This window comes from Psammomys obesus, unplaced genomic scaffold, assembly GCF_907164565.1.
Source record: "Psammomys obesus unplaced genomic scaffold, mPsaObe1.curated_primary_1811, whole genome shotgun sequence".
Lineage (NCBI taxonomy): Eukaryota > Metazoa > Chordata > Mammalia > Rodentia > Muridae > Psammomys > Psammomys obesus.
The window spans coordinates 1,001,053-1,028,840 of NW_026592776.1; the positions used below are offsets into that span (position 1 = coordinate 1,001,053).

The 27,788-nt window shown below is 41.6% G+C and overlaps 1 protein-coding gene across 7 annotated transcripts in view; it reads left to right on the top strand.

The window, feature by feature from the left end:
- The window catches only part of Sh3kbp1 (SH3 domain containing kinase binding protein 1), a 361,003-nt gene that overhangs the window by 250,724 nt on the left and 82,491 nt on the right, over nucleotides 1-27,788 (top strand). For all 7 annotated transcript variants that reach the window (XM_055615757.1, XM_055615760.1, XM_055615759.1 and 4 more), the window contains one exon: nucleotides 10,156-10,250. In XM_055615757.1, the coding sequence (XP_055471732.1) occupies nucleotides 10,156-10,250 (95 nt within the window). The remainder of the gene's footprint in view (nucleotides 1-10,155; nucleotides 10,251-27,788) is intronic.

Here is a 27,788-nt window from a genome sequence, read left to right on the forward strand (position 1 = left end):
CTCTGGCCAACCCTCCTGCCCAATACAGTGAGCTTATGATTCGCTGAGGGACCCTATTCCAATAAGGAAAAGAGTAAGAGAAGACAATACCTAACAGTCTATTCTAGTCTCTGTATGCATGTCCATGAGTATACATATCCATGTTTTCATATGCATGCACCACACACATTCACACACACACACACACACACACACACACCACATACATATACACATAAAGGGAAAAGATTGAACTCATAATCTTTAGTCCTTTTATAACCAATGTTAATCCATTTATGAGAGTAGAATCCTCATTTCTTAAAAACCTTCCATTAGGCATCATCTCCCAACATCCTTGCGTTAGTAATTAAGTTCACAAATACATGGCCTTTGGAGCACATGTTTACACACTACAGCAGAGCCCCAGTTTTGAACTACTATGCTTCTAGTAAGTTCTGTTAGGGTGTTATTACAACCGCCCTGCTCCTTGATGTACAATTGACACTCATTTATTGTCTTTATAGTAAACCTAGTTTATATTTGAGCCCTCCTGCTACCACTCATTGCTCTAAGTATGATTCAGAGCTTGAAGACTCCTCTAAACAGAGTATGCAGCAAATCAGCCCTAGTACTACTACTGTCCTGGTCCATCCTTGCAGTCCCTGCTATTATCAGGCTCCTTCCTAGTATCGCATCTTGGCTAATACACATCGTTAGACAGTGATGCTCACAGTGTATTCCAGAACCAGGAACAGGAAAAACACAGCCTGGAAACCTTGTGAGAAACGCAAATCTGCAGGACCTATCCCCAGTCAGAAACTCTGGGGGTGTGGTCAATGATCAATTAAAGTCCTGTGCCTGAGGCTGATACCCACTCAAGTATGAAAACTTTATCCTGGGGCCGGGGTGTTTTAAGCTTCTCTGATAATGGGAATTATCAGAATTCTTAGTAGATAAAGTCCTCTTCCTACCCAAGACTTGAAGGTTCAGATCCCAGGAAAGGGATCTAAGAAGCTGTGGGAGCAGATGTCGCACACAGCTTTGACCATGGGGAATGGCTGTGAACCCTCCAGTCCTGTTCCTCTGGTCAGTGTCCTTAGAGCATTGTGGAAATTCCACTGCCATTTTACCTCCCAAACAACAGGGTTCTATATCTCTGACAATGGAGGCTATTTTCTCATTTCTGACATTCATGCTTTGAGCTGACTGTGGCTCTCATTCCCTTCCCCACTGTCACCTTGTCAAGAACCAGATTTCTGCATGCTTCATTTCTTCCACTTGATTGTAATCTCCCTGACAGCCAGATACTATTCTTACTTGCCTTAGTCTGTTGTCCTCAGAGCATGTGAGACTAGTACCCCTCAATGAAGTCCCAGAGTATTAAAAATCTCTAAAAATTAAAAGGTTTTAGTGCTTGTAGGGTGATAAAACTTATTCTTGGCTGACATACTTGTTATTTCTCTCCCTTGGAGTGATAGGTCATCCATTTGCTGCAGAATTGTAATGATTGGGCACAGCCTAAGACCCCAGGAATGGATGTTACACATGATATGGCATGTGAAGCCTATTTCTTTGAAATTGTAAATAATTTTGTTCTCAAGAGTTCTGCTTAAAACCACAAACTAGTAGTGCCTTAGATAATACTTATCCATTGAAGGAGAGAATATCTGATTATGATGTTAGGGAAAGTTAACATTACCGAACTGGTTCTGGTTCTCTCTTTTCTCTCTCTCTTTCTCTCTCTCTCTCTCTCTCTCTCTCTGTGTGTGTGTGTGTGTGTGTGTGTGTGTGTGTGTGTGTGTGTACATGGGTGAAGATATGCTTGCCTGTGTGTGTGCATGTGGCAACCAGACATCTAGGCAGGGTCGCCCTGAACCTAAAGCTTACCATTTCAGCTAGACTGGATGGCAAGACAGCTTCCCCCCCCACCCCTCAGGATGCAGCTGTCTCACCTACTAACCCTACTCTACCTAGCACTGGTTTTCAGGTAGGTACATGAGGCTCCCCTCATCTTTCACATTAAGCATTGGTTATCTGATTTGGGTCCTCATGCTTACACAGCAGGAATTTTCTCCTTAGAGCATGCCCCTAGCTCGTGATAGTCTTTCTTTTATAATGTCTCAAGGGAAAAGGAAACTCCAGTTTCAGGTATGACCTGGTATTTTTCCACTGCTGCCAAAAGCTCTGGAGAGCTTTCTTTCTCTCTGAGTCTGGGTACATGGGCTCGTAATCTTCATAGGTTGAAACTCCACCATCAAGTGTTGTATGTATTTGTCTTGTCTTTTTGTCATTTTCATCCTTTCCCTTTTCTCTAAGCATTAATTTACCACTTCCATGTAAGGACAAGAAGGCCTACTTGGTCTGACTTGTGTATATCAATAGGCTCAGGCTCCAGAGAGTGTTCTGGATTTAAAGTATATCCTTATTTGGATGTGTTCAGGTGGATAACGTGTTTATTTTGTTTGCTCTGTTTTTATTTTATTTTTTGAAGCAGAAAGATTTTTTTTTTGCTTGTTTGTTTGATTTAAGGAAGTTTCTTTCTTTTAATCTATTATAAATCCAGATGAGGGGAGTCATGGAATATGAACATGTGACTTCAACTCCTTTAATGGTCTGTTTTAAATAAACTGTAAATTTCTCAAAGTCTTGAGATTGAAATAATGTTCTGGGGAGAGGAAGGAACCTTCTCCTGTTGTATACATTTTCTCTACCCTTTTAACTGTGTTTGTATGGTTCATTTTGTTTCATTTTTGGAAGGAAGGAGTCATTGCTTCTTATCAAATTATTTAAAGACTATAAGAGAAAAAGCTTTAGCAAAGTTAGAAATCTAGGCTTAGTCTAGCTAATTCATTAACATATTTTAATCATTCAAAGGAAAAGTGACAACAAAGTCATCTTAATTGCTGTATAAATTGTGCCTTTCTTTCTGTATATCTGTATATTCATTCCTACTTGGTTTCAGACTAACTCCATCAAACTAATGAATTGATAGAAAACACCTTCCTGCAAAAAAATTAATTTAAGTTTTTTTCTTCTTTGTCTGTGTGCTACTCAGTTAAAACTTAGAATCTTTCCATGTCCAAAAAGGACTTAGGTTTATCCTCTCTTTTAAAGCACACCAAATGTCCCTTGCTCTTTGACCTTTTCTCTCTCTGCATGTAATCTTGCTATTCTCTGAAACGCAGTAGAAGCATCCTCCCCCATCAATTGTTGTGTGCATTTGTCTTGTCTTTTTGTCATTCTCATCCCTCCCCCTTTCTCTGAGCATTAGTTTATCACTTCCATGTAAGGACAGGAAGACCTACTTGGCCTGATTTATGTATCAATAGGCTCAGGCTTCAGAACTAGTTGGTAGTATCTTCTGCATGGTAGCGGATCAGATAATATTTGCATTGAAATAGGGAACAGCATACAGCAAATTTGCTATCACATTTTTGAAGTTAATAGTGAATTTGCATATATATTTATTTTTGAATGAGTATCTTAAAACCATTGAAACTCAAACAAATGTGTTCTTATTTTATGATACTTCTCAATTAAATGGCTAAAATGCTTCATAAGTAAGGATAATTTCCTATTTTAAAATACATCATGATAAAGTATGAGTCTATGGCTTGCCATATTTGCTTAGAAGTAGTTATGACTGATGTGTTGAAATGTCATTGCTGGAAAGAATGAGGTCTAACCCAGTATGGTACTAGGTTATCTTAAAACATCCATGATATGTTTTTGAGGTCCTAAATCGAAGCCAGAATAGCTCAGTTCCCTAATCAGAGTAGCACTGTTTTCAAGTTGTTTAAACTTTGAGATTTGGAATACATTTAAATGTGCTAAAGATGTTCTGCTGAAGTTAACTAAACTAACCTCTCTCCTCCTTGGTTGGTTTCTGATTTTATACCCAATGGCACTGTGTTCATCCAGAGCTACAACGTGGCTGCCTTCGATCATGCTCTCCACAAAATCTGGCTGGGACTGAGCCCGGTTCCAAGTGTCCTGACTTCTGACCCAGAATCCACTACTTCCTAGGTGTCACTCAAGGTTCATGAAGAAATAGCGAGACCTCTGTGTCAGTGCTGGGGACATACACAGGGGCAAGTCATATCTTCCCCAGCAGCATGCCCTGGGGAAGGTAGTAATAGGCCGTAGCTATAGCACCACTTACCCCTTGTCTTAATCTAAAAGTAATGCTTTCAAGAGTTCTGTGTCTAATGTCTCTTAACATCAAACAACATAGCTACACAGTAGAAATGCTCTAAAATTAGATTATGATGAGATTCACACAAGCGTAGAAATATTTCAGCACATTATACAGTTGAAACAAGAGCATTTTCCTTTTATTTCAAGTTTTTTTCACACAATATGGTTTGGTCATATTCTTTCCCTTCTCCCAAGACTTCCCATATCCTCCCCATCTTTCTACCCATTCAACTTCATGTTCTTTCTCTAAAATCAAAACAGAAATCATGGAGTCTATTTTGTGTCGGCCAACTACTTCTGCACATGTGGCCCGCCCTGGAATGCAGTTGATATAACCAGTGTTATATCATTGGAGAAAACTGGCTTCCCCTTTGCCAGTGGGTGTCATCTGCAAATTGCTTCTTGGTTAGGAGTAGGATCCTGAGTCTGCTCCCCACCAGCACCCAGTGCTCTGGGGCCCTGTGTATCTTGAACCTGTCCAGGTCCTATACTTGCTGCCACAGTCTCTGTGAGTTCATATATGTATCAGTCCTGTTGTGTCTGTAAGAGACTATTTCCTTGGAGTCATCCGTAACCTTTGGCTCTTAGGATCGTTCTGCCTCTATTCTTATAGATCCCTGAGCCTTGAAGGGAGGAGTTTGATAAAGACATCCCATGTAAGACTGAGTCTTCCAAAGTCTCTTGCTCTCTGTACATTGTCTAGTTGTGGGTCTCTGTGGTAATAGGCCATCTTAACATCTGCTGCAAGAAAAGGCTACTTTGATGAGGGTTGAGTGAGACATTGATCTATTGGCATATCTGTATATCATTAGGAGTCATTTAAGAATAATAGTATTTGGTTTTCTGCCAGGGACCAGCCTCAGCCAATTGTGGGTCTCAAGATCAGGAGGAATGAATTGGCACAAGTGAAAATCACCTCACACACAGGGGCTGGTTCAAGCTGACAGATGACTCATTTCAAGAGACTGTTCTCAGGAGGCAGGCTCTCTGGTGTCTGCTCATGCTCTCTTTTTTTTTTCCTGTTCTTTCTTTTTCTCCTTCTTTCTTTTTTTCCCTTTTCTCTGAGCAGAGAGTCAATCTCAGTCTTTTATTGTTAAATCATTTCCTTATACATTTTTTTTTTCTACATGATCATAAACCTTTTGGTCTTTCCCCAAAATATTGGCTTTTCCTCAAAAACCCACAAACGAGAATAACCAGAATATAGCAAGCTTTACTCTACTTACACGATACAGTGATTGTACCCAATCAGCCAAGAAATCACACACATATATACATACATGCATACATACCCCCACACTACAGTGATTACAGTGCAGGCAAGCAAGCATATTTAATCATTAACTCAGTGCTCTTCTCAGACAAACCTTCACATCTTAGGTCATCTGGGAAAAATCTTGCGGTTACAATAACTGGCATAAGAACAAAAGCTGCTAAAGAAACTGGACTATTCTTAATTCTCAGCTGCTATTTGTGGCTGTCCTCTACATACATGGTACGGTGATTACAGTGCAGGCAAGCAAGCATATTTAATCTTTAACTCAGTGCTTTTCTCAGACAAACCGTCACATCACAGATCGTCTGGGCAAAATCTTGCAGTTACAGTAAGTGGCATAAGAACAAAGAAGTGCCAAACAAATTAGACTATTCTTAATTCTCAGCTGCTGTTTGTGGCTGAGCAAGTTCTTCGTGAGCTCTTTCTAAATATCTTTTGTAACAGGAGTGATCATCCAGAGGGTCTCTAGCCCCTTCCTCATAAACTATACAAAGCTCCTATAATCTCCCTATCCTATCCCAAGGAGTCATGTTCATGTGACCAAGTCTGTCTAGAAAAGGAAGTTATTATGAGTCCAGTAACTTCTCTAGGGTCTAATTCCTTTCGACTGCTACAATCTGGGGGCTGAGCGTGGAAATTCAAACAATTCCTGATATCATTTAATATCCATGAGCCAACTAAAGTTTTTCAGGAAACAATTAGCACAAATGGCCTCTATAAATTCAATTTCTTATTCAGATAATTCAGGATTCACTGCCTTTACAGCCAGGAGGAATGCTTCCTCAATAGAGGTTGTTTCTGAGCCATTTCCTTCTCCCCTAGTCCTCCTAAAAATCTTACCAGTTGCATTGACTAAGTGTTGAATTGGAGGAAAAAGATGGAGTCATAGTAAGAAATAAAATAGCAGGTAGACATACAGGAAAAAGCAACACCATTTGTAGACTGGTAGTCCAGACATGTTTTCTATAGGGCAATGGTGCTCCAGCAACCAGAGCTGTGTCAAGCAGCTGCTTCCACAATCAGGTCATCCCTGAGAGTTTTCCCCTAAGGCCTATTACCTATCTAGTCTTGTGTTCTTGACCACTTTAGCAGTGTCATATGTGGGTTCCTTCTCATGGAGTGGGTCTTAAATCCAAGGGTTAATTGCTCCCATAACATTTTTGCCACAACTGCATCAGTATATCTTGCAGAAAGTCTCAGTCATTAGGTCACAGGTTTTGTAGCTAGACAGTGTTGATGATTATTTTTCTCCACTGCTAGAATACAAAGTACCTTCCAGCAGCATAAACTCTGGCCAGTAAGGGTAAAAATTCTAGCTGTACACCAGTTCCATTAGATAAGTAAGTGTTGTCCTCATCAGTAGGATCATCCCTTTGGGTTGTGGAGAACAACCAATGGCCTTGGCAATAGCCTGTGATATTTGGAGGGGGGCATGGCAGGGACCCTTTGACTCAAAAAGATGTAATCCCTTCCTGGCACTGGAGGTTTTACTTGGTGGCATAAGATGTCTGGATGGGGCATTGTGCCCCACCATTAAAACTTAAATTTCTTTCATGTATAATTCAGGAAGCTTTTACAGTAGTTTAAGCTTTTTCAAATGTTCATTAGTGTTAGATGTTCCTCCCATGTTTCTCCCCTTATGCTACTCTCTCAGTCCCTTTCCCCATTTAATCCTCCTATTGTTGTTTCTTCTTTATCTCTCTAAAATACTATATTCTATTTCCCCTCACTTCAACTTATACTTATTAAAACTTGTTTTTTTTTAATGTAGAAGATACATGCCCTTTACAGTTTATAGAGAATTTCTAAGTATAAAATAAAATGGCCCTGTGAAATAATTTAAAGGTATGCTAGTTAGCTCTTTCTTAGAAATGTTTCCATTATGGTGATTACAATGGAACTTATAGGCTGTGCCCTGAAATAGGAAGGTGAGTGATAAAGAAAAAGGAAATTATATAGTAAGCGGTTTTACTTTGGTAGAGAGTGATGGTGAGGAGGCATATTATACTGAGAAAATTTTTAAGAGGATAACTTGTATCAAGTTCCTTTGTGTTAGTATGCCATTGTTTTGAGTGAATACATACCTACTGGATCACAAAACAGTAGAAACCAATTGGTCTTCTAAGCTGTGTAACAAGAGGTTCAGAGAAAAGGTCCCCTGGAACTGCTGAATTTTAAAGGTAGCTTAATACCCTCAGTACTCAGGATCAAGTTTTTGGCTTTTCTTGCATTGTTCAAACATGATTACAACAATGCCAAACATTGTCTTGACTCCTGACAATGATAAAATTGTGTTAGGAGCCTCAAGGTAGCTGGCAGATGGGGCCCAGTGGTAGAGTGTTCAGCTAGCATATCCCTGCCACTATGCTCCATCCCTAGCACTGCAGACAAAACAGAACAACCAATGACAGGTGACTCTTTGCCTTACATCTGTAGGCAACAAAATCTAGCAGTGCCAACTCTAACAGATTTCTTTCTTCAGATTTCATGGGCTGGAAGGTCATATCTTACCCCTAAACAAATCAGCAACAAATGGGAATAAGATAACATTATTTGTCTAGGGCCATAGAACCCTGAACGTGCCTGATCTCAGAAGCTAAGCGGAGTTGGTCCTGGTTATTACCCAGATGGAAGATTAGCATTACTTTCCAGGACCAAGTAAACCTGAGCAAAAGAGGATGCAGTTAAGTAGGAATGGCTGCTGGGAAGTTAATCCACAGTGGTTGATCACATTTTATTAACCTTTTTCACTGTGAGAGAAAAACATGATGTGCTCTTTCTTTGTTGGTCATGAGTAACTGATATTCTTTCAAAAAAAAATGTCTTCATGATTTCCATAAAGTTGGCACTTTGCAGGACAGTTCTTCAATAATACTATGTGTTCATGTTTGAAGTTTGAGGTTGGGAAGTCTTATTTCACTAGCACAGTCAATTGGAAAATTGGTAAAGACTCTCATTATGCAATTTAAACATGTTTAACTTTTTCCATCCCTTTAGAACATCTAACCAGGTCAGGTTTGGGGAAGTTTTGCAATTTCTAATTAGAGATCACACATTGGTGATTCTCTAACTTTAGGAGTATGGTCTCAATGTGTTTTAGAGCAGGTGCCTCTCAGCACACACTAATGACTGAAAATCTTAAGAAATCCCAAAGAACCTAAGAATAAAGGCTTTAACTGCTATCTTCACTGAACAGAAAATAAGAGGATCTACATAGAAGTTAAGTGATTCCCTTTCCTTCCTTATCCCCCTTGCCATATCAACCTTAGCCCACAGTGTATCTGTATTACGGACATTTTCATTGCCTTTATTTTAGATGTCACTCTTTTTGATTAATTGGATGCTTACCAATGCAAAACAATGTATTTCAGTGGTATGAAATTTACTACAGACAATTTAATTGACACTTAAGCATACAGCTGTAGGTTATGACTTGAGTGTGTTCAAAGCCATGAGATTTTGGACTCTGCTGGAGAATATAATAGATGTCTGCTCTAGAAAATACTAATTTCCTTGAGATTTTCTTTCTAACTTTTGTCCTGAGTCATGAAAGCTTAGTTTGCCAAGTGTCTTATTTCCCAAATCCATTACAAAAGTTTTCATTATCTTCTTACTTGGTACTTTTTGATAGAGCTAATTTAAAATCAGATATACTTAAAAGTCATACAACTCAGTACATACTTAAATTGATTTTGAATGCCCAAAGTTTTTTTTCTGCCTTCAATGAGGACTATATATTGTCTTCCTTATAAACAGCCACATCAATGAACATTTATACAAAGAGACAGTGAGATATACATTAATAAGTTCACTCATCCCACACAGAGGTGCATAATAACATTTTGGCACTTGTCATGGACCCTGTATATGTCTGAGCTAGGTCCTCTACATATATCTTATGGCTGTGCAGCTTGGTGTTCTTGCAGGACTCCCAAAAGTAAGAGTAAGAAGGTGTCCCTGACTCTTTTGCCTGCTCTTGAGACCCTTTTCCTCCTACTGTGTTGCCTCATGTAGCTTTTATATGAGGGTTAGCCCATGTTTAGTGAAAATCCTTGGGAAGCCTACTTTTTTATTTGAAGAGAAATAGAGGAGGAGTTCATCTGCAGTGGGGGGAGAGGTTGGGAGGAGTGAAGGGAGGGGATGTAATCTATGAGAGAAGAATAAAATAAAAATATTTTGGTAGTATTTGTTGGCTGCTTGTGGTTGACATTTTTTACATGCAAATGCATTGGTATTTATCTCTTAATACATAATGTAAGAGGGAATTAGTTATTATTTTATTTGCCATGTTTGCTTTATAACAGAAAAAAGAAGGCCCTCTTTCTGATTTTGTAATATGTGCAATAAGGTAATGAGAAAAAAAATCAGGTTGGCCTATGCATATATCTTCAGAAAATATCAGATAGTTCACAATTGCTTTCTCAGGAGGAAGGACACATTTTTGCCTTTCTACCTGAGAAAAGCAAATCATCCCATGGCACTCATGACCTATGATTTGTGAGGGTAAAATGCAGAAATAAATATGCATGAGCCCACCATAAGCACTCTAAGGTAGTTTTGGAGAGTGACTCATTCTCTGTGCTGCCATAATGTCCTGTCAAACATACCTTTTTCTTGAGGTTAATGTGGCATGGAGCACCTTCATCTGGGTCAGCTGGTTAGATGAAGCACCTTAAAGGTTGTGTTTTTTGTTCTTCTTACAGCCAAGGATTACTGCAAAGTAATATTTCCATATGAGGCGCAGAATGATGACGAATTGACAATCAAGGAAGGCGATATAGTGACTCTCATCAATAAGGTAAACGAAAAATTTTCTCTCACCTTCTAAATTGTAAAGTGCTTTAGAGTGTCTATAGACTATATGCTTTCATTTTAGCCACTTTATTCTGTTCTGAGACATGGTCTTGTTATATAGCCCAACCTGGTCTTGTACTTACCATCCTTTTGCTTTAGCTTCCCAAGTCCTAGGGTCACAGATGTGTACCACCATGCCTAGCTTCTTTTAGACCTTGAAGTACTTGGTTTTATGGTCTTGAATTTGTGAGAAAAAATTTACGTCTTTCTTCTTGTTCAGGCTAAGTCTCCAGCAAACAAGCCAACTTGAGAATTCATTAGATCTCTGTGTACCTTAGGGCCCGCTGCACTTCTGTCTACATGACACTGAAGAAGAGTCTGTTCTGGAAGGAATAACCCTGAAGGCAGCTTACTTAACTGTGGATTCTGCCTTCTAGAGTGGCCAGGCTGGAAGCCCTGTGTTGCCGTTTTAGAAGGGGCTCTTAAAAGGTTGGCCATGCCTCACAGGCAGGAAACCCTTAAAGAATGTTTGCTATTCAGATCAAAGACAGGTAGAGTGCCTGAGAGAATTTTGCTTGTCTTGTTTCGGCCATAAACGTTGGATGATTTTATTATCATTACAGCCAGAGCCTTGTAAAAAACCTGGAGAGCGATAAAATCTGTGTGAAGCAAAGCGGTGTGCTAAGGTCTTGATCACACACTGTTTCTCCTTTCATGCAGTGCTGCTCACCCCACTGGTAGCTAAAAGTCGTATTAGTCAAGTGGTTCCTAGAACAAACAGCATTTTTCTCTGAAGTACAGGTTGTTGTTTTTGTTTGTTTGTTTGTTTTTGTTTTTGTTGTTGTTGTTGGTTGTGTACAATGAGAAGCCAGGTAGTCTTCAAGATGTAGAAAAGTAGGTTTGTTTGTTTGTTTGTTTTTGTTTTGTTTTAATCCAGGTGAGTAGCTGGAAGCATGTTATTTATTCTCTGCATGCCAGAATGACTTAGAGATGACCATAATCCCTTGAGATCTGATGGGACGGGGAAGCACTGTCAGTCGAAAGGATGCATGGTATCAGGGGGCTGGCAAGTAGAACAGGGAATTTGGGTGGGGAAGGGCCCCCTGGCTGTTACTATGAGGAGGGACTGCTGTTTTGTCACCTCCTTCTACCCCTAGACGCCAGTGAAGGAAGTGTTCTAGATGTTAAGAAGCTTGCCAACCATCTAGTGATTGTTGGGTTTTTGGTGTTATTTCTTTTGTGTGTGTGTGTGTGTGTGTGTGTGTGTGTGTGTGTGTGTGTGTGTTCTTTAGGGAGAACATTAACCCTTTTATGGACAATGTAGTATGTATGTAGTATGAAGAACAAAATTGCAGCCATGTAACCATCTTTCTAGAATAGTAAATTATTCCCCCTTCTAAGAACTAGTCCATCTTTTCCCTGAGAATTCTTCTATCCTTAGTTCAGTGTAACTCTGTGGGTGTTGAATGTGGCAGGAGGAAAGAAGAGGAGGGGAATAATGCTCTTTGCTCCTCTCTGTGAGAAGCAGTTCCCTTTTCTTACCATCCCTCCCTTCCTCCTAAGGAGGCAGCTCTCTTCTGCATAGTACATTTTGTATTTTTAATCGGACCTGTAACCAAACAAATGGGATAAGCAAGTTGTTAAATGGACATGAAGCATAACGCAAATACTTTAATAATTAGCACTGATAATTGATTTTAGTCATGCAGGGGAAGAAATAGAATGCTTTCCCGTTATACTGACAGAAAATCAGGGAATTAAGAAACTGCCATTCGTTGCAGTGGGAATTAGATGCGTGGTCTCTATTTCTGTTTTGTTCTTAGGGGGAGGGGAAGCCCTTTTAACTGTATACCCAGCATGTTAATAACATTTACGAAGGTTTGAGAAAAGGAAATGCCACCATGGTTTCTCTTTTACCTGAAGGTGGTGGATTTCACCTTAAGACTATATCCTCTAGCCCTCAGTACTCAAGAGTACACTCATTTCTCGGTTTTGTCCTGAACAATGCAGCCTGTGGTGCGGTCTCATAAAAAGGATCTGATTGGGGGAAGGGAGAGCTTGTTCTGAAAAGCAATGTCTACCAATCCCCCAGCCATTCCATAGGCAATGATGAACAGGAAAAATGTGTCCTCTGAGGGCTGCACCCTACTTCTCTGGTTTCACTTGGAAGTGGTTTACTCATACAGCATGATGCTGCCTGCTCTGCTGTACACATTTGTTCTCCAGGCTGAGAATGCACATCTCACTGAGACACTTTTGTCGCTAATTCCTCCTCCAAGCTCTCTTCCCCCTGGACTCCCCTAGCATGCAAGTGAGCCCAGGCTTGCTTTATTGACCTACTAAACACTCAGAGCTCCCTCCCTCAGCTCCTGAGATGTGGCCTGAGATGGTACTGAACAGAGGGGTGTTTTCCCCAGTGCCACCATCCATTCTTCTTTTTCACATCCAGTAACAATGCTTCACTTGGGACTCCTGTGCACCAATCAAAGTCTTCAACGGCTTCTCTCTCTTTCACGGTAAAATCCAGTCTGGGGACATGACATTTCTTCCCTCAGACATCTTGGCTTTGGTACATTAACTTTTCTGAGAGGCCTACCATATGTTCCCATCTTACTCATGTGTCCTCATAGGACTGACCTTGAGCATGTTCATTCCTCTAGGGATGCCCCCTGATTACCCACTTCATTATCTTCTTTAAAACCAAAAGAAAATTGTTGTTTATTCTTATATATTTATACATGTGTGTGAATGCCTGTTGTGTTCTTGATAGCTAATATCAGAGGCAGTCTTTAGTCTTTTTTTTTTTTCGAGATGGGGTTTCTCTGTGTAACCCTGGCTGTCCTGGACTCCATTTGTAGGCCAGGCTGGCCTCAGACTCACAGAGACCCACCTGTCTCTGCCTCCCTGACTGCTGAGTGCACCACCTCCACCCAGAAGTAGTCTTAACTCACACTGATTAGGTGCATTATTAGCTTGCTGCTTAGCCAAAATTATTTCTGATCTATTATCTTATTTGTGTTATTGTCTTACATGAGCTGCTGAGATAGTCTCTTACTATCCTCTCCTGATCTACCTACCTACCTACCTATCTACCTACCTACCTACCTACCTACTTATTTATTTTTATTAATTCATATTGATTCTTTTTTTAAACTTTTCATTGATCCCCTGTGAGTTTCACATCATGCACCCCAGTCCCACCTATCTCCCCATCCCCTCATATCTGCCCTTTGCCCTTGCAACCTCGCCCCACCAAAATAAAACACATACAAATAAACAACAACAAAACCCCACAAAGCACAGAAAATATCCCATTGTGGAAGCTGTAGTGTGTCAGAGTGTCCCACCGTATACCCCTCTGTCCACACATCTTCGCTTGTAAATATGATGGCTCATTGCAATGAGTCATCATTCTGTTCTGAGATCTCTGGCTTCTGTGACACCATCAATATTGTATCTTTACCAGGACTCCTCCGGGTCACCCCATTGCTGCCATTTGTCATGGAGATCCTACAGTTTTGCATCAGCAGGCCTGGCCATTTCATGTGTCCTGACCATTTAGCAGATGATATAGATTTTGCTGTGAGATCCAGCTGTGAGTCCTGGATCTGGGCCTGAGTGGTAGCTGAGCTGGTCAGCTTGCTGGCCCTCCCACATCTGCACCACCAGGGCAAGCTCTGGCTAGGCCACTCAATACCACCATCTGCAGGAGGCAGGGGCACCTCTCCGGCTCTTGTGCCCTCAGAGCAAGCTCACCTGCACCCATGCCTCCAGAGCTAGCTGCACTCTGTTGCCCAGTCAAGGCCTAGGGGGCCCATTCTCCCAAGTGTTGCAGCAGGCATGGGGCAGAGTCAGCCCAACTACTATGATGACCCGAGGGCCAGTTCTCCCAACTGCAACAGGTAGTGAGTGGTGAGGAGGTCACCCCAGAACCCACACGACCTCAGGGCAGACAAGTGGGGAGCCTCGCTCTACCATAGTGTTGCCCATCCTCAGGGCTGGCTCACCCATACCTCTCTGATCAGCTCCTATTGTGCTACTCGGGTGAAGTACAGGGCCAGCTCGCCCACTCTGGTGACTCTGGGGCTCGGTTCTCCTGACTGCCTCAGGTGGTGAGGGGAGAGGGGACAGAGGGCAACTTCCAGGCTACCTCTCAGCAGACAAGTGGCTCTCTCCCACTCTTACCATTGGGCTGACTTGCCTGCACTCACACCATCTGAATCAGTTGGGCTATGCTGTCCAAGCAAGGTGCAGGGCCAGCTCTCCCAAGTGCTGCCGCTGGGGAGGGGCAGAGATAAGTCTTCTGAGCTTATGACCCTGTGGGCAGCTTTCCTAACTGCTGGAGGTGCCAAGGGGCATGGGGGAGCATCACCACTGCTCCTGTGCCACCCCATGGCAGACAAGAAGCACAGTCAGCTGTCTCACACTCATGCCCTTGGGCCAGCTCACCCATACCTCCGCCACAAGGGCCAGCCCCACTGTGTTGCCTGGACAAGGCACAAGGTCCAGGTCTCCTGAGTGCTGCTAGCCATGAGAGATGGGGCCAGCTCTCCAGAATGCCACATTCAGTGAGGAGTGGGGCCAGCAGCACATAGCCTCTGGAGAACCACATGGTCCATTGCAGCTGCCCCTAACAGGGAATCCTCATGTTCTCTAGTGGTAATATGAGCCAAGGACATGAACACCAACCCTCCTTGCCACTGCACAGCCATAGACTCAGACATGGCCCCCAATGGCAACTCAGGCTGGGACTTCATCATGGCCCCAGGTGGCAAGGCCATCCACTCATAACAGGCTATTCCTCTCTACTCCAGAGTCTCTAGTTCCAGCTGTCTTCATAATGCTCAAGCCACTCCACTTCTCTTTCTCTTCCACCTGACCACCACATGCTCATATATTATGGTGGCTCCTGCTATAGGCTTGGCATGCACCTCCCAGGCCCCTGGGTAACATCTTCCATCAATGCTGCATGATGTGGCAGCCAGCGGGTGTCTGTGACCCGCCTGTGCTGTGCTCTGGAGTGCAGGTCTATGGGTGGCATGGAAGTCCATGGGAAGTCTTCATCCTCCCAGACTTTACTGCCTGAGATTGATGTAATTTTCATGTGTCCTACACATTAAACAGCTTTGGCCACCAAAGCCAGGCATCAAACTAGGATGAACAAAGGATTGTCATCTGCTCTGCCCCTGACTGATTGATATCAGAGCAACAGTGCCCACAAGGTGTCTCTTTTTGCCAATTGCCAGGGAGTCAGCTTTATTTTTTTGTCATAGGATTTCTGCCAACTTTGACCTGGAAAGCAACATGTTAAGAAAACTCAGGTAGGTTTCTAGCTCAGAGAAACCAAGGTTTGAGTCGCGGCATCATAGGTTCTGGTTATGTATGTTTGGGCATGTGACTTGATCTCTCTAAGCCTCGGGTTCCTCAGCCATTAAGCAAGGGCCTTAATCCTGATGTCACAGGCGTTCTGTGACTATTCATTAAGACTGGGCATGAGGCCTATTTCACAGGAGTGAATCTGCCTGTGATAACCATAATCCTAGCTATAGTCAACTTCCTGTCTGGCTTTCCTTCTCAAACTTCAGCAAAAGGAATTGTGGACCCTGGGGCTGGTTCATGTTTGTTGTTGGGGATGAATACTGTGGCATTAAGTAGGCAAAGGTGTTTTTTTATTTATTTTAATTTATTTATTTTTATTTTATGTACATTGGTATTTTGCCTGCATGTGTGAGGTGGTCTAATCTTCTGGGATAAGAGTTACAGACCATTTGTGAGCTGCCATGTGGCTGCTGGGAATTGAACCCAGGTCCTCTGGAAGAACAGCCAGTGCTCTTAACCACTGAGCCATCTCTCCAGCCCCCCGTAAAGGTGGTTTTAAAAATAGTTAAGAATTCACAGTGGGTGAGGTTTTAGCAAAAAGTTAGAAAGAAAATTTACACCACACTTTTTCTTGTGTCTGCTGAAAGTGGGGAAAATGGATTCTGAGCCTGTAAAAACCCTGCTGACATTATAGAAAAAAAATTCCTACCTCATCTTTTAAATTGGCAAGTCAGCCATAAATTCATTTAGATGATTATAAACTATCATAAAATGAATAGTCTCATCACAGCTGGTTAAATGTGTGCTGATGTGCCCATTTATTATATCTGTGAGTAGAGGTCAAAGCTCTGAAGTGCTACTCTCCACATTTCAGTTACATTTGCTATTTGAGTTTTCACTGTCCCCACATGCTGCGGATGTTTCCTTTTGCTGCCGGCTCAGGTGATTTCCTCTGTCCTGCTTTCTGCACCGCGGCAGGAGTCACAGAGCAGGTTCTGGCCTCCTCTTCAGCTCTAGACTCTCTTTGCCTGGCCTTCTAGAAAATGAGTCCGACGCCTTTAGTGGATGTCCGCAAGCCCTCTGTGGTTCCTGAAATAAGGCACAAAGGTCTGGACTATTTGTGTGTCTCAGGAAACTAGGAGGAGGTATGGCCACCCAGTTTGTTTTTCGTTTATTTAGAAAGAAGGCCTGTGTATTTGGGGACATTTCTACTTATGCAGAACACACCTGTGTTTAGTGGCTTATTTCTGGGCCCTTAAAAATAGCTCCTGCATCTGTGTTTCTGTCACCTCCATCCCACTTTCTGATGGATGTGCAGAGTGTGTGCAGGAAGGTTTAGAAGCTTCGGAGTGTAGTTTCTGGCTTTTTTCTTTCCTTATCTCCCCCTCCCCTTTTTATTTATTTAGCCATAGGGTAATGCAGCTGAGGCTGGCCTTGGATTCCTGATTTCCCCCCTTCTTCTGCTGCCAGAAGGCTGGGGTTTCAGACAGGTGCCACAGCACCCAGCCAGCCCTAGGTTTCTAACTGGAGAAGTTCCCTGGCAAAGTGCTAAGGGCAGCTTTGGAGAACAAGTTTATGGGTCCACAGTGAGGGTAGCTACTACTGGTGCATGTGCTTGCTGGGACAAGCGCCACTGAGGGCAGAGTAAACCATGCTGGAACAACGATCCTGTTCTTTTTTTAAAAATTTTTTTATTAATTACACTTTATTCATTTTGTATCCCCCCATAAGCCCCTCCTTCCTCCCCTCCCGATCCTACCCTCCCTCCCCTTTCTGCATGCATGCCACTCCCCAAGTCCACTGATAGGGGAGGTCCTCCTCTCCTTCTTTCTGCTCTTAGACTATCAGTTCTCATCAGAAGTGGCTGCATTGTCATCTTCTGTGGCCTGGTAAGGCTGCTCCCCCTGAAGGGGGAGGTGATCAAAGAGCCGGCCAATCAGATTATGTCAGAGGCAGTCCCTCTTCCCATTACTATGGAACCCACTTGGACACCGAACTGCCATGGGCTACATCTGTGCAGGGGTTCTAGGTTATCTCCATGAATAGTCCTTGGTTGGAGTATGAGTCTCTGGGAAGTTCCCTGTGTTCAAATTATCTTGTTCTGTTGCTCTCCTTGTGGAGTTCCTGTCCCCTCCAGCTCTTACTATTTCCTACTTCTTACATAAAATTCCATTCACTCTGCCCATCAGTTGGCCATCAGGCTCAGCATCTGCTTTGACAGTCTATACTGCAGAGGCTTTCAGAGGCCCTCTGTGGCAGGTTCCAAGGTTGTTTCCTGTTTTCTTCTGGCTTTCAGAGGCCCTCTGTAGCAGGTTCCGAGGTTGTTTCCTATTTTCTTTTTCTTCTGATGTCCATCCTCTTTGCCTTTCAGGGTGGGGACTGAACATTTTAGTTAGGGTCCTCTCTTTTGCTTAGTTTGTTTAGATGTATAGATTTTAGTGGGTTTGTTCTATGTTGTATGTTTATATGAGTGAGTATATACCATGTGTGTCTTTTGCTTCTGGGACAACTCACTCAGGATGATCCCTTCCAGGTCCCACCATTTACCTGCAAATTTCATGATTTCCTTATTTTTTATTGCTGAGTAATACTCCATTGTATAGATGTACCACAGTTTCTGCATCCATTCTTCAGTTGAGGGGCATCTGGGCTGTTTCCAGCTTCTGGCTATTACAAATAATACACCCATCAGAATGGCCAAGATGAAAAACTCAAGTGACAACACATGCTAGAGAGGTTGTGGAGAAAGGGGAACCCTCCTCCACTGCTGGTGGGAATGTAAACTTGTACAACCACTCTGGAAATCAATCTGGTGCTTTCTCAGACAACTAGGAATAGCGCTTCCTCAAGATCCAGCCATACCACTCCTAGGCATATACCCAAAAGAGGCTCAAGTACACAAAAAGGACATTTGCTCAACCATGTTTGTAGCAGCTTTATTTGTAATAGCCAGAAGCTGGAAACGATCCTGTTCTTAACAGCACCGTCCCTCCCTGAATTTGGCGGAAGCATTTTCTACTGACCCCTTCGAATACAATGCTCCTATAAAACATCTTTCATGGATAGCTTGTTCCCCTGCCTTGTATGTAGTCTTAATTGTTAGAAACCTATTGGAAAGCATCAAAATCAGTGTTTAAGAATATAATACTGATGGCCAGAGTGGTGAGGGTGGCAGGAAGGGTGTAGAGATAGATAATGTGAAATATCACTGAAGTTCATGGAAGAAAACCAGGATATACCCTAAAGAAGGAGGGAGAACCATGGGACTGCATAGACACTACATAGTTCCTGGCACTGCTAACTGCAGGAGTATGGCAATGCTTCCTTGGATTATAAAGATTATCTTCTGATGCTCACTGGCAAAAATTTTAATTTACCCATTTTATTTAATTAATTTAGCAAATGTATTTGTACACTGTATTCCTCCATTTACAATCCTCATTCATTCATTCATTCATTCATTGAAATATATTTGTGATGTGCCAGAAGCTATGCTAGGTGATAAGGATTACAAAGGTGAACACAAGTTCCAAACATGGAGGTTTGCTTTTTCCTAGTTCCAAATATTTGGAGCTAGAAATACTGTGAAGGTAGAGTCCAAATTAAATACTAGCTCACCCACCTTCTTTCATTGCTACTTTAATATGTCTCCATGTCTCCCTTCTTTCTCAGGCAGTGTTGTCTTGAACATTTAATACTCTCTAGATGTGTCTGCAGGACCACAGCCTCCCAATGCAGGATTCTTGGCAGCCATTAGCAAAGGTTCTTACTCCTCAGTCCCATTCCTTTCTCCCCAGAGGTCTATCCAAAGCTCAACTATTTCCTCATCCTCATAGCAGGTATGGGGGTCACACAGGATCATGAGTGTTCTTTGCAGAGCACAAAAGAACAAAGACTCAAAGCCTAGAAACAGTTCTTTCAAAAACCTCCTAACAAGTCACCAGAAGAATTAGGACAGGAGTCTTCTGACTCCTTGATGAATGTTCTTGGGACTTAGAGGCCAGACAGGATGGTAACTGTGGACACCATCTGTTTCCTGTGGGGCTGTCAGATGTTTGTGGTAGGTGCAGCTCAGCTAGTCCCAGGGATGACTATTATCCAGTCATTGAGAGTTATCCAGTGTTGCTTGATATACAGGCCTAGCAGCTGGAGTTTCCTTTTGAATAATTGATATCATTGCTACTAATCAGAAGAGCAATATTACCATGATAGTGCCATGTTTTTGACCTGTTAAGAGTCTATCACTTTCCAGGTAGCCAGTCAAAAGGACAGGATGCACCAGCTAGGGCTAATGTCAATTATTTAGAAAATAGTTTTATTAGTTCTTTGAGAGTTTAATACAATGTGTTTTAATCATATTCATTCCAGTTCTTCCCTAATTCACCTTCTTCCCAAGTTTGTGTCATTTTTTTTTTTCTAAAAGTACCTCAAGACTAATTTTGTGCTATCTAAATATTCTTGGATATATGCTCTTTTACAGGAGAGGCATGACAAGAGCTACACTCTCAGAGAAAACTGTCTTTCCCTCTTCCAGTAGCTGACAAGGGCTAGTAGTCCCACAGTTTAGGGTGGGATTGGGCATCTTCTCTCCCTGCTGGGATTTGGACTGATTTGGGCTTGCACAGCTTTTGTACATGCTATTACAATTGCTATGTGACCACATGTGCAGAGCTTCCATGCCGTGTTCAAAAGATAATGTTTTCCTTGGAGTCCTCCACCACTTCAGGCTCTTGCACTCTTTCCACCCCCTCTTCCACAAAGATCTCTGAATCTTGGGAGGATTGTAGTATATATTTTCCCTTATGTATAACTAACACCAAAAACCTTTAAAAAAAAGACATATAGAAACCTATTACTATAAAAGCGTCCAACACACACACACACACACACACACACACAAACACACACACACACACACAAACACACAAACACACACACACACACACACACACACACACACCTTTTACTGTAGAAGCTTCTAAAACACATACAAACAGGGAGATACACAGAGAAAGAGAGAGACATACACAGAGAATTGAGTTACCCTATAATAGTGTAACAAATGCCTCTAACTAGATACCAGAAGCTAGCAAATAAAAATTCCAATGCTTGGTCTGAGTTATTACTTTTTGAAACAGGCTCTTATGTAGCCCAGGCTTACACCAAACTCATTCTTTAGGCAAGGCTGGCCTGGATTCTTCTGCGACTACCTCCCAAGTACTGTGATTATAAGCATGTAACACTACACTTGGTTTACATGGTGCTGGGGATGAAACTGGGGGCCTTGTGAATGTTGGGCCAGCATTCTACTAACTGTGCCAAGTCCACAGTCCCTAATGTCCCCAATGTCAATTCTTTCTGTGTCTGAAGCACATCCTCCCTTTGCTGTCTTCTGCTTTCCTCCCCTATGGAGAATATTTTGGTGGTATCTTTTCTTGTAGGTCTAAGGGTTGCTTAGCTCTCGGTTTGCTGTTACTATTACAAAAAAAGAAAGACTGAAGGCTCGATCTTCCTAAGTCCTTCATGATGCCATGCTCTAATGTTCCAGTGCCTGGTATTTCATTCCTCTGCCCTTCTTAATTAACTCATCAATTAATGGAAATGTCTATGCACGGGGAAGATGTTTTTAGGACTTTTTGCTTCTTATAAGTAAGGTTGCTTCCACAAATACAAGTAGTCTTAGGGATCTCAGGAAACATCTTTAGCTTGGTATAAAAACAAAACAAAACAAAACAAAACAAAAAACACTCAACTAAATAGATTGCTGGCCTTGACCCTTTCTTTCAGAATTGCTGACGCTTTTAGCAGAGCTAAAAAGCTAGAATTAAAGGAGGTTCCATGGGTGAGGAGGAAATTGTCAGGTGTCACCCTGAAGATAATGACATGCTGACACCACTATTAGAAGGACATGTTTTATGAGTGAATGAGGAAGTTAGGCACAGGTCTGGAATCATCTGAGTTTGCACACATTTGAAAAATGTCAGTGCTCAGCCAACGATTCATTTAGATCATAGGATATTTTTTCTTACATCTTGACCCATCTTGTATGTCCTTATCTGAGACATAAGTCACAATGTATATATCCCTTAGAGCATCAGAAACCCAAAGGAATATAGCTCATTGCTATTTCTCTTCTTAAAAGTGAATAGACTACTGTGATGGGTAAGAGAATCATGATTCCCTAACTGCCTTTGATAGAAAGTCTTCCTCATTGTGCTTGTGTACATACTCTTTCAGACAATATTTTAAATGAAGTGAAAATTTAAGGCTTGGGGAAGGAAGGATTTTTTTTTCTTTTGGATTACCAATAGCCAAGAAACAGTGCCAACCCAAATTGGGGTGACTCTTAATATAGTTCCTTCCTTTGTATAGTGGGTAGATGAATTTATGGATGACACAAATTCACAGGCTTGTATGCCTTCACTAATTAGATGAAACTGTCTTAAAGGATCCTCAAATTATTTGTTGTATCTGATTTTTTTATACCAAGGTGCTAATCTTAAATTGCAGGACATAGCATTTTTTTTGTATTTAACCAATTAGACTACCATGTTTCTTTTTTATATCAATTTTTATGTTTTCTGTATTTATTTATTTATGTATTTATTTATTACAATTTATTCAGTTTGTATCTTAGCTATAGTCCCCTCCTTCATCTTCTCCCAATCCCACTCTCATTTCCTCTTCTCCTACCATGCCCCTTCCCCAGTCCACTGATAGGGGAGGTCTTCCTACCCTTCCATCCGACCCTAGCCTATCAGGTCTCATCAGGACTGGTTGCATTGTCTTTCTCTGTGGCCTGGTAAGGCTGTACCACCACCATCCCCTTAGGGGGATGTGATCAAATAGCCAGCCACTGAGTTCATGTCAGAGATAGCCCCTGTTCCCCTTACTAGGGATCCTGTTTGGAGACTGAGCTGCCATGGGCTACATCTGTACAGGGGTTCTAGGTTAACTCCATGAGTGGTGCTTGGTTGGAGTAGCTTTAATCGTAATAGCTAGAATCTGGAAACAACCCAGATGTCCCTCAGTTGAGGAATGGATACAGAAATTGTGGTACATTTACACAATGGAATGCTACTCAGCAACTAAAAACAAAGAAATCATGAAATTTGTAGACAAATGGTGGAAACTAGCAAAGATCATCCTGAGTGAGGTATCCCAGAAGCAGAAAGACATACATGGTATATATTTACTCATAAGTAGATATTAGACATATAATATAGGATAATCATACTACAATCTGTATCTCTAAAGAAGCTAAGCAAGAAGGAAAACCCAGGGTAAGGTGCTCAATTCTCATTCAGAAAGGTAAATGGAATAGACATCAGGAGAGGGAGAAAACAGACAACAGGACAGGAGCCTACCACAGAGGGCCTCTGAAATACTCTACCCAGCAGGGTATTAAAGCACATGCTGAGATTCATAGCCAAACTTTGGGCAGAGTGCAGGGAATTTTATGGAAGAAGGGGGAGACAGAAAGACCTGCAGGGGACTGGAGCTCTACAAGGAGAACAACAGAACCAAAAAATCTGAGCCCAGGGATCTCTTTTGAGACCAATACTCCAACTATGTTTCTTTTTTATTTATTTTTTTTTTTTAAAATTTAGTCAATTCACATCCCAATTATGGCCCCTTCCCTTGTCTCATTCCAGTTCCACCCTCCCTTCCTCTTTCTTCCCTATCTACCTCCACTAGTCCTCAGATAGAGGGAGCCCTCCTCCCCTACCAGCTAACCCCAGCCTATTGAGTCTCATGAAGACTGGCTGCACCCTGTTCTTCTGTGGCCTGGCAAGACCTCCCTGCCAGGGGGAAGTGATCAAGGAACAGGCAACAGAGTCCATGTCAGAGACAGCTCCTGGTCCCTTACTAGGAGACTGAGCTGCCTATGAGGACATAGCAATTCTTACAATATAATCCTGAAACATTTCTTCTGCTTTGTATTTCTGTTTTAAAATTTATTTATCTTTATGTTCATGTGATGTGTCTGTGTGTATATGTATGTGTGTATGCATGTGTGTGTGTGTACATGTGTGCCCATGGAGGGCAGAAAAGGATGTTAGAGTCTCTGGTGTGTGAGTTAAAGTTCTGCCTGATATGGTGCTGGGGACTGAACTCATTCCCCTGCAAGAGTAAGAACTAATCTTAACTATTGAGCCATTTCTCTAGCTCAAGCTATAATAACTCTTATCATTTTCTTAATTTTAAAAATTATGCTTGCTTATTATTGGTATATGGGGGTATGGGTCTGCCTCAGCTTGTGGGTGGAGGTCAGAGGACAACTTGCAGGAGCCAGTTCTTTCCTTCTACCCTGTGGGTCCTGGGAATCAAACCCAGGTCATCAAGCTTTGCAGCAAGTTCCTTTACCCACGGGACCCCTTTACCCAATGAGCCATTTTACTGGCCTTATCCCTGCCACATTCTACCAGTTATGTACAACCTGGGGTAATTTGAAAGTCTCTCCTTGCCTCAGTTTCTTCATCTCTGAATCATGGGCAACAGTAGCACATACCTACTGGAATTGCAAATGAAAATGAATTAAAGTGGTGCTGTGGTTTGAATATATTCTTCAGAGTTCTTGCATTCAAAACTTAATTTCCAGTACAACAATTGAGAGATGGGATTTTAAAGAAATGATTAGGCTATGAGGGCCCTGCCTCAGGTGTATGTTAATGCCATCATTGTGGAAACAGATTCATTATTGCCAGAGAAAGTTCCTGATAAAAGGATGAGTTCAGGCTCCCCTCATTTTTCTCTTGCCCATGCTTTCTTGCCTTTTCATCTTCTATCCTGGTATAGCACAGCAAGATGCAGGCACTTCAGCCTTTGCTATCCCCTTCTTTGCCTTTAAGAACTAAATCTGTTCTTTGTCATTTACCCAGTGTCAGGCATTCTTTTATAACAGCACACAACGGACTAACACAATAAGCAAAGGACTTAGAAAGCCTGGCCCATAGTAACTTCCATATAAACATTAGCAGCTATTATTTCCTGATGATAAATCACTAACTGTAATGCTGCATCAGTGTATTTTGAAGGCCTTTAAGCGATGGTGCTAATTTAGTCTCCTCACAGGAGGATGTATGAATGTTTCCCAATCCTTGTCATCCCTGAATATTACCATTCTTTTTGATCTCTGCTAATATCTTTTAACCTCTGCTAATTTGCCATTCTAAAAATTATTACTGAGATTAAAATCTTTATGCAACGTTTTCTAATTGATTTTTAGAAAATACCTTATATGCATACCATAAACCTATCATTTTTCATATTGTAAATATTTTTTCTTGGTTTATGACTCATGGTGAGATTTAACTAAAAAGTCATTAATATAAAAACCTTTTACACTCAGAATTTCCTCATTTTATAGCTAACTGTATAGCAAAGTAAAATTTATCATTTTAAAGAGAGTTTTACTTAAGCCTTTTATGTGTGGAGCCCTAGGTGGAGAGAGTAGCTGATGATTAAATGCATTCCTTTTCTGCCTTCTTCAGGGCTTTCAGGGGTTCTATTTAAAGCTTCTACTCTTTTGGTATTTCTGATATTGGCATTTAGATAGCCCCTGGGATTTTGCGTGGATTCTCACAAGGATCCTCCTGTCCTAGACAAGGGCTTGGCAAACTTCAATAAAGGGCCAGAAAGCAAGTATTTTTAGGCTTTGTGGGTCATTCAGTCTCTTCAGCAACTGCTACTCTGACATTGTACAGGGAAAATAGCCATAGAGGTAAATGAGTATGTTTGGTTGAATTCCAGTGATACCTTATGGATGTTTAAATTTGAATATCATGTAATTCTCACATTCCTTAAAAATGTATTCTTCTCTAAAAATTCTTTAAATGTAAAAATTGTTCTTAGCTTTTGGCCCACAGGCTATAATTTGCTGACCTCTGAAATAGAATATCTGGAAGTCGACCCTGAAATTCCAGCCTATTAATTGTTTTCGTTTTTTGTTTTTTGTTTTGTTGAGAAAGAATTTCTCTGTGTAGCCCTGGCTATCCTCAAAATTACTATATAGACCAGGCTGGCCTCATACTCAGAGATCTGCCTGCTTCTGCCTCCCAGTTGCTGGAATTAAAGGCATACACCACCACCACCTGGCCAGCCAAAAAAATTTTATGTGTATTTTAAAATTTTTTATTACACTTTATTCACTTTGTATTTCAACTGTAACCATCTTTCTCATCCCCTCCCAATCCTGCTCTCTCTCCCTCTTCTCCCATGTACCTCCCCCGATACTGGAAGGTCCTCCTCCCCTTCCCTCTGACCCTAGCCTATCAGGTCTCATCAGGACTGGCTGCATTGTCTTCCTCTGTGGCCTCCTATGGCTGTTTCCCCCTCAGGGAGAGGTGATCAAAGAGCCAGCTACTGAGTTCATGTCAGAGACAGCCCCTGTTCCCCTTACTAGAGTACCCACTTGGAAACTGAGCTGCCATGGGCTACATCTGTGCAGGGGTTCTAAGTTATCTTCATGAATGGTCCTTCATTGGAGTATCAGGCTCAGAAAAGACCCCTGTGCCCAGATATTTTGTTTCTGTTGATATTCTTGTGACACTCCTGTCCCCTCCAGGTCTTTCTGTCTCCCCCTTCTTTCATAAGATTGCCTGCACTCTGCCCAAAGTTTTGTTATAAGTCTCTTCGATACCCTGCTGGGCAGAGTGTTTCAGAGGCCCTCTGCGGTAGGTCCTGTCCTGATCCCTGTTTTCTCCCTTTTCCAATGTCTATCCCATTTGCCTTTCAGAATGAGAATTGAGCATCTTACCCAGGGTCCTCTGTCTTGCTTAGCTTCTCTAGGTGTACAGATTTTAGTATATTTATCCTATATTATATGTCTAATATCCACTTATAAGTGAGTAGATTCCATGTGTGTCTTTCTGCTTCTGGGATGCCTCACTCAGGATGGTCTTTCCTAGATCCCACCATTTGCTTGAAAATTTCATGATTTCCTTGTTTTAATTGCTGAGTAGTATGCCATTGTGTAATTGTACTACAATTTCTGTATCCATTCCTTAGTTGATGGACATTTGGGTTGTTTCCAGATTCTGGCTGTTACAAATAAATCTGCCAAGAACATGGTTGAGCAAATGTCCTTGTTGTATACTTGAGCATATATGTCTAGGAGTTGTATAGCTAGATCTGGAGGTAGCACTATTTCCAATTTTCCAAGGCACCCCCAGATTGATTTCCAGAATGGTTGTACAAGTTTACATTCCCACCAGCAATGGAGGAGGGTTCCCCTTTCTCCCCATGCTCTCCAGCATGTGTTGTCACTTGAGTTTTTTATCTTAGCCATTCTGATGGGTGTAAGGTGAAATCTCAGGGTCATTTTATTTGCATTTCCCTGATGACTAAGAATGTTGAGCATTTCTTTAAGTGTTTCTCTGCCATTCAGTATTCCTCTATTGAAAATTCACTGTTTAGCTCTATACCCCATTTTTAAATTGGATTACTTGATTTGTTGCTGTTTAACTTCTTGAGTTCTTTATATATTCTGGATATTAGCCCTCTATCAGATATGGAGTTGGTGAAGATCCTTTCCCAGTCTGTAGGCTGTCATTTTGTTCTGATGACAGTGTCCTTTGCTTTATGGAAGCTTTTCAGTTTCATGAGCTCCCATTTATTGATTGTTGATCTTAGAGCCTTGCTGTTCAACTTCTGTTCAGAAGTTGACTCCTGTGTCAATGAGTTCAATGCTCTTCCCCACTTTTTCTTCTAAGAGGTTTTGTATGTCTGGTTTTATGTTGAGCTTTTTGTGCAGGGTGATAAGTGTGGATCTATTTGCATTTTTCTACATGTAGACATCCAGTTAGACATGCACCATTTGTTGAAAATGCTATCTATTTTCTATTGTGTGGTTTTTGGCATCTTTGTAAAAAATCAGCACCCATAAGTGTGTGGGTTTATTTCTGGGTCTTCTGTTCGGTTCCATTGATCCACCATTCTGTTTCTACGCCAGTACCATGTAGCTTTGATTACTGTTGCTCTATAGTACAGCTTGAGATCAGGGATGGAGATACCTCTAGAAGGTCTTTTATTGTAGAGGATTGTTTTTGCTATTCTGGGTTTCTTGTTATCCATATGAATTTGAGAATTTTTCTTTCAAGTCTGTAAAGAATTGTGTTGTTGATTTGATGAGAATTGCATTGAATCTGTAGATAGCTTTTGGTAAGAATACTGTTTTTACCATGTTGATCCTGCCAAGCCATGAGCATGAGAGATCTTTCCA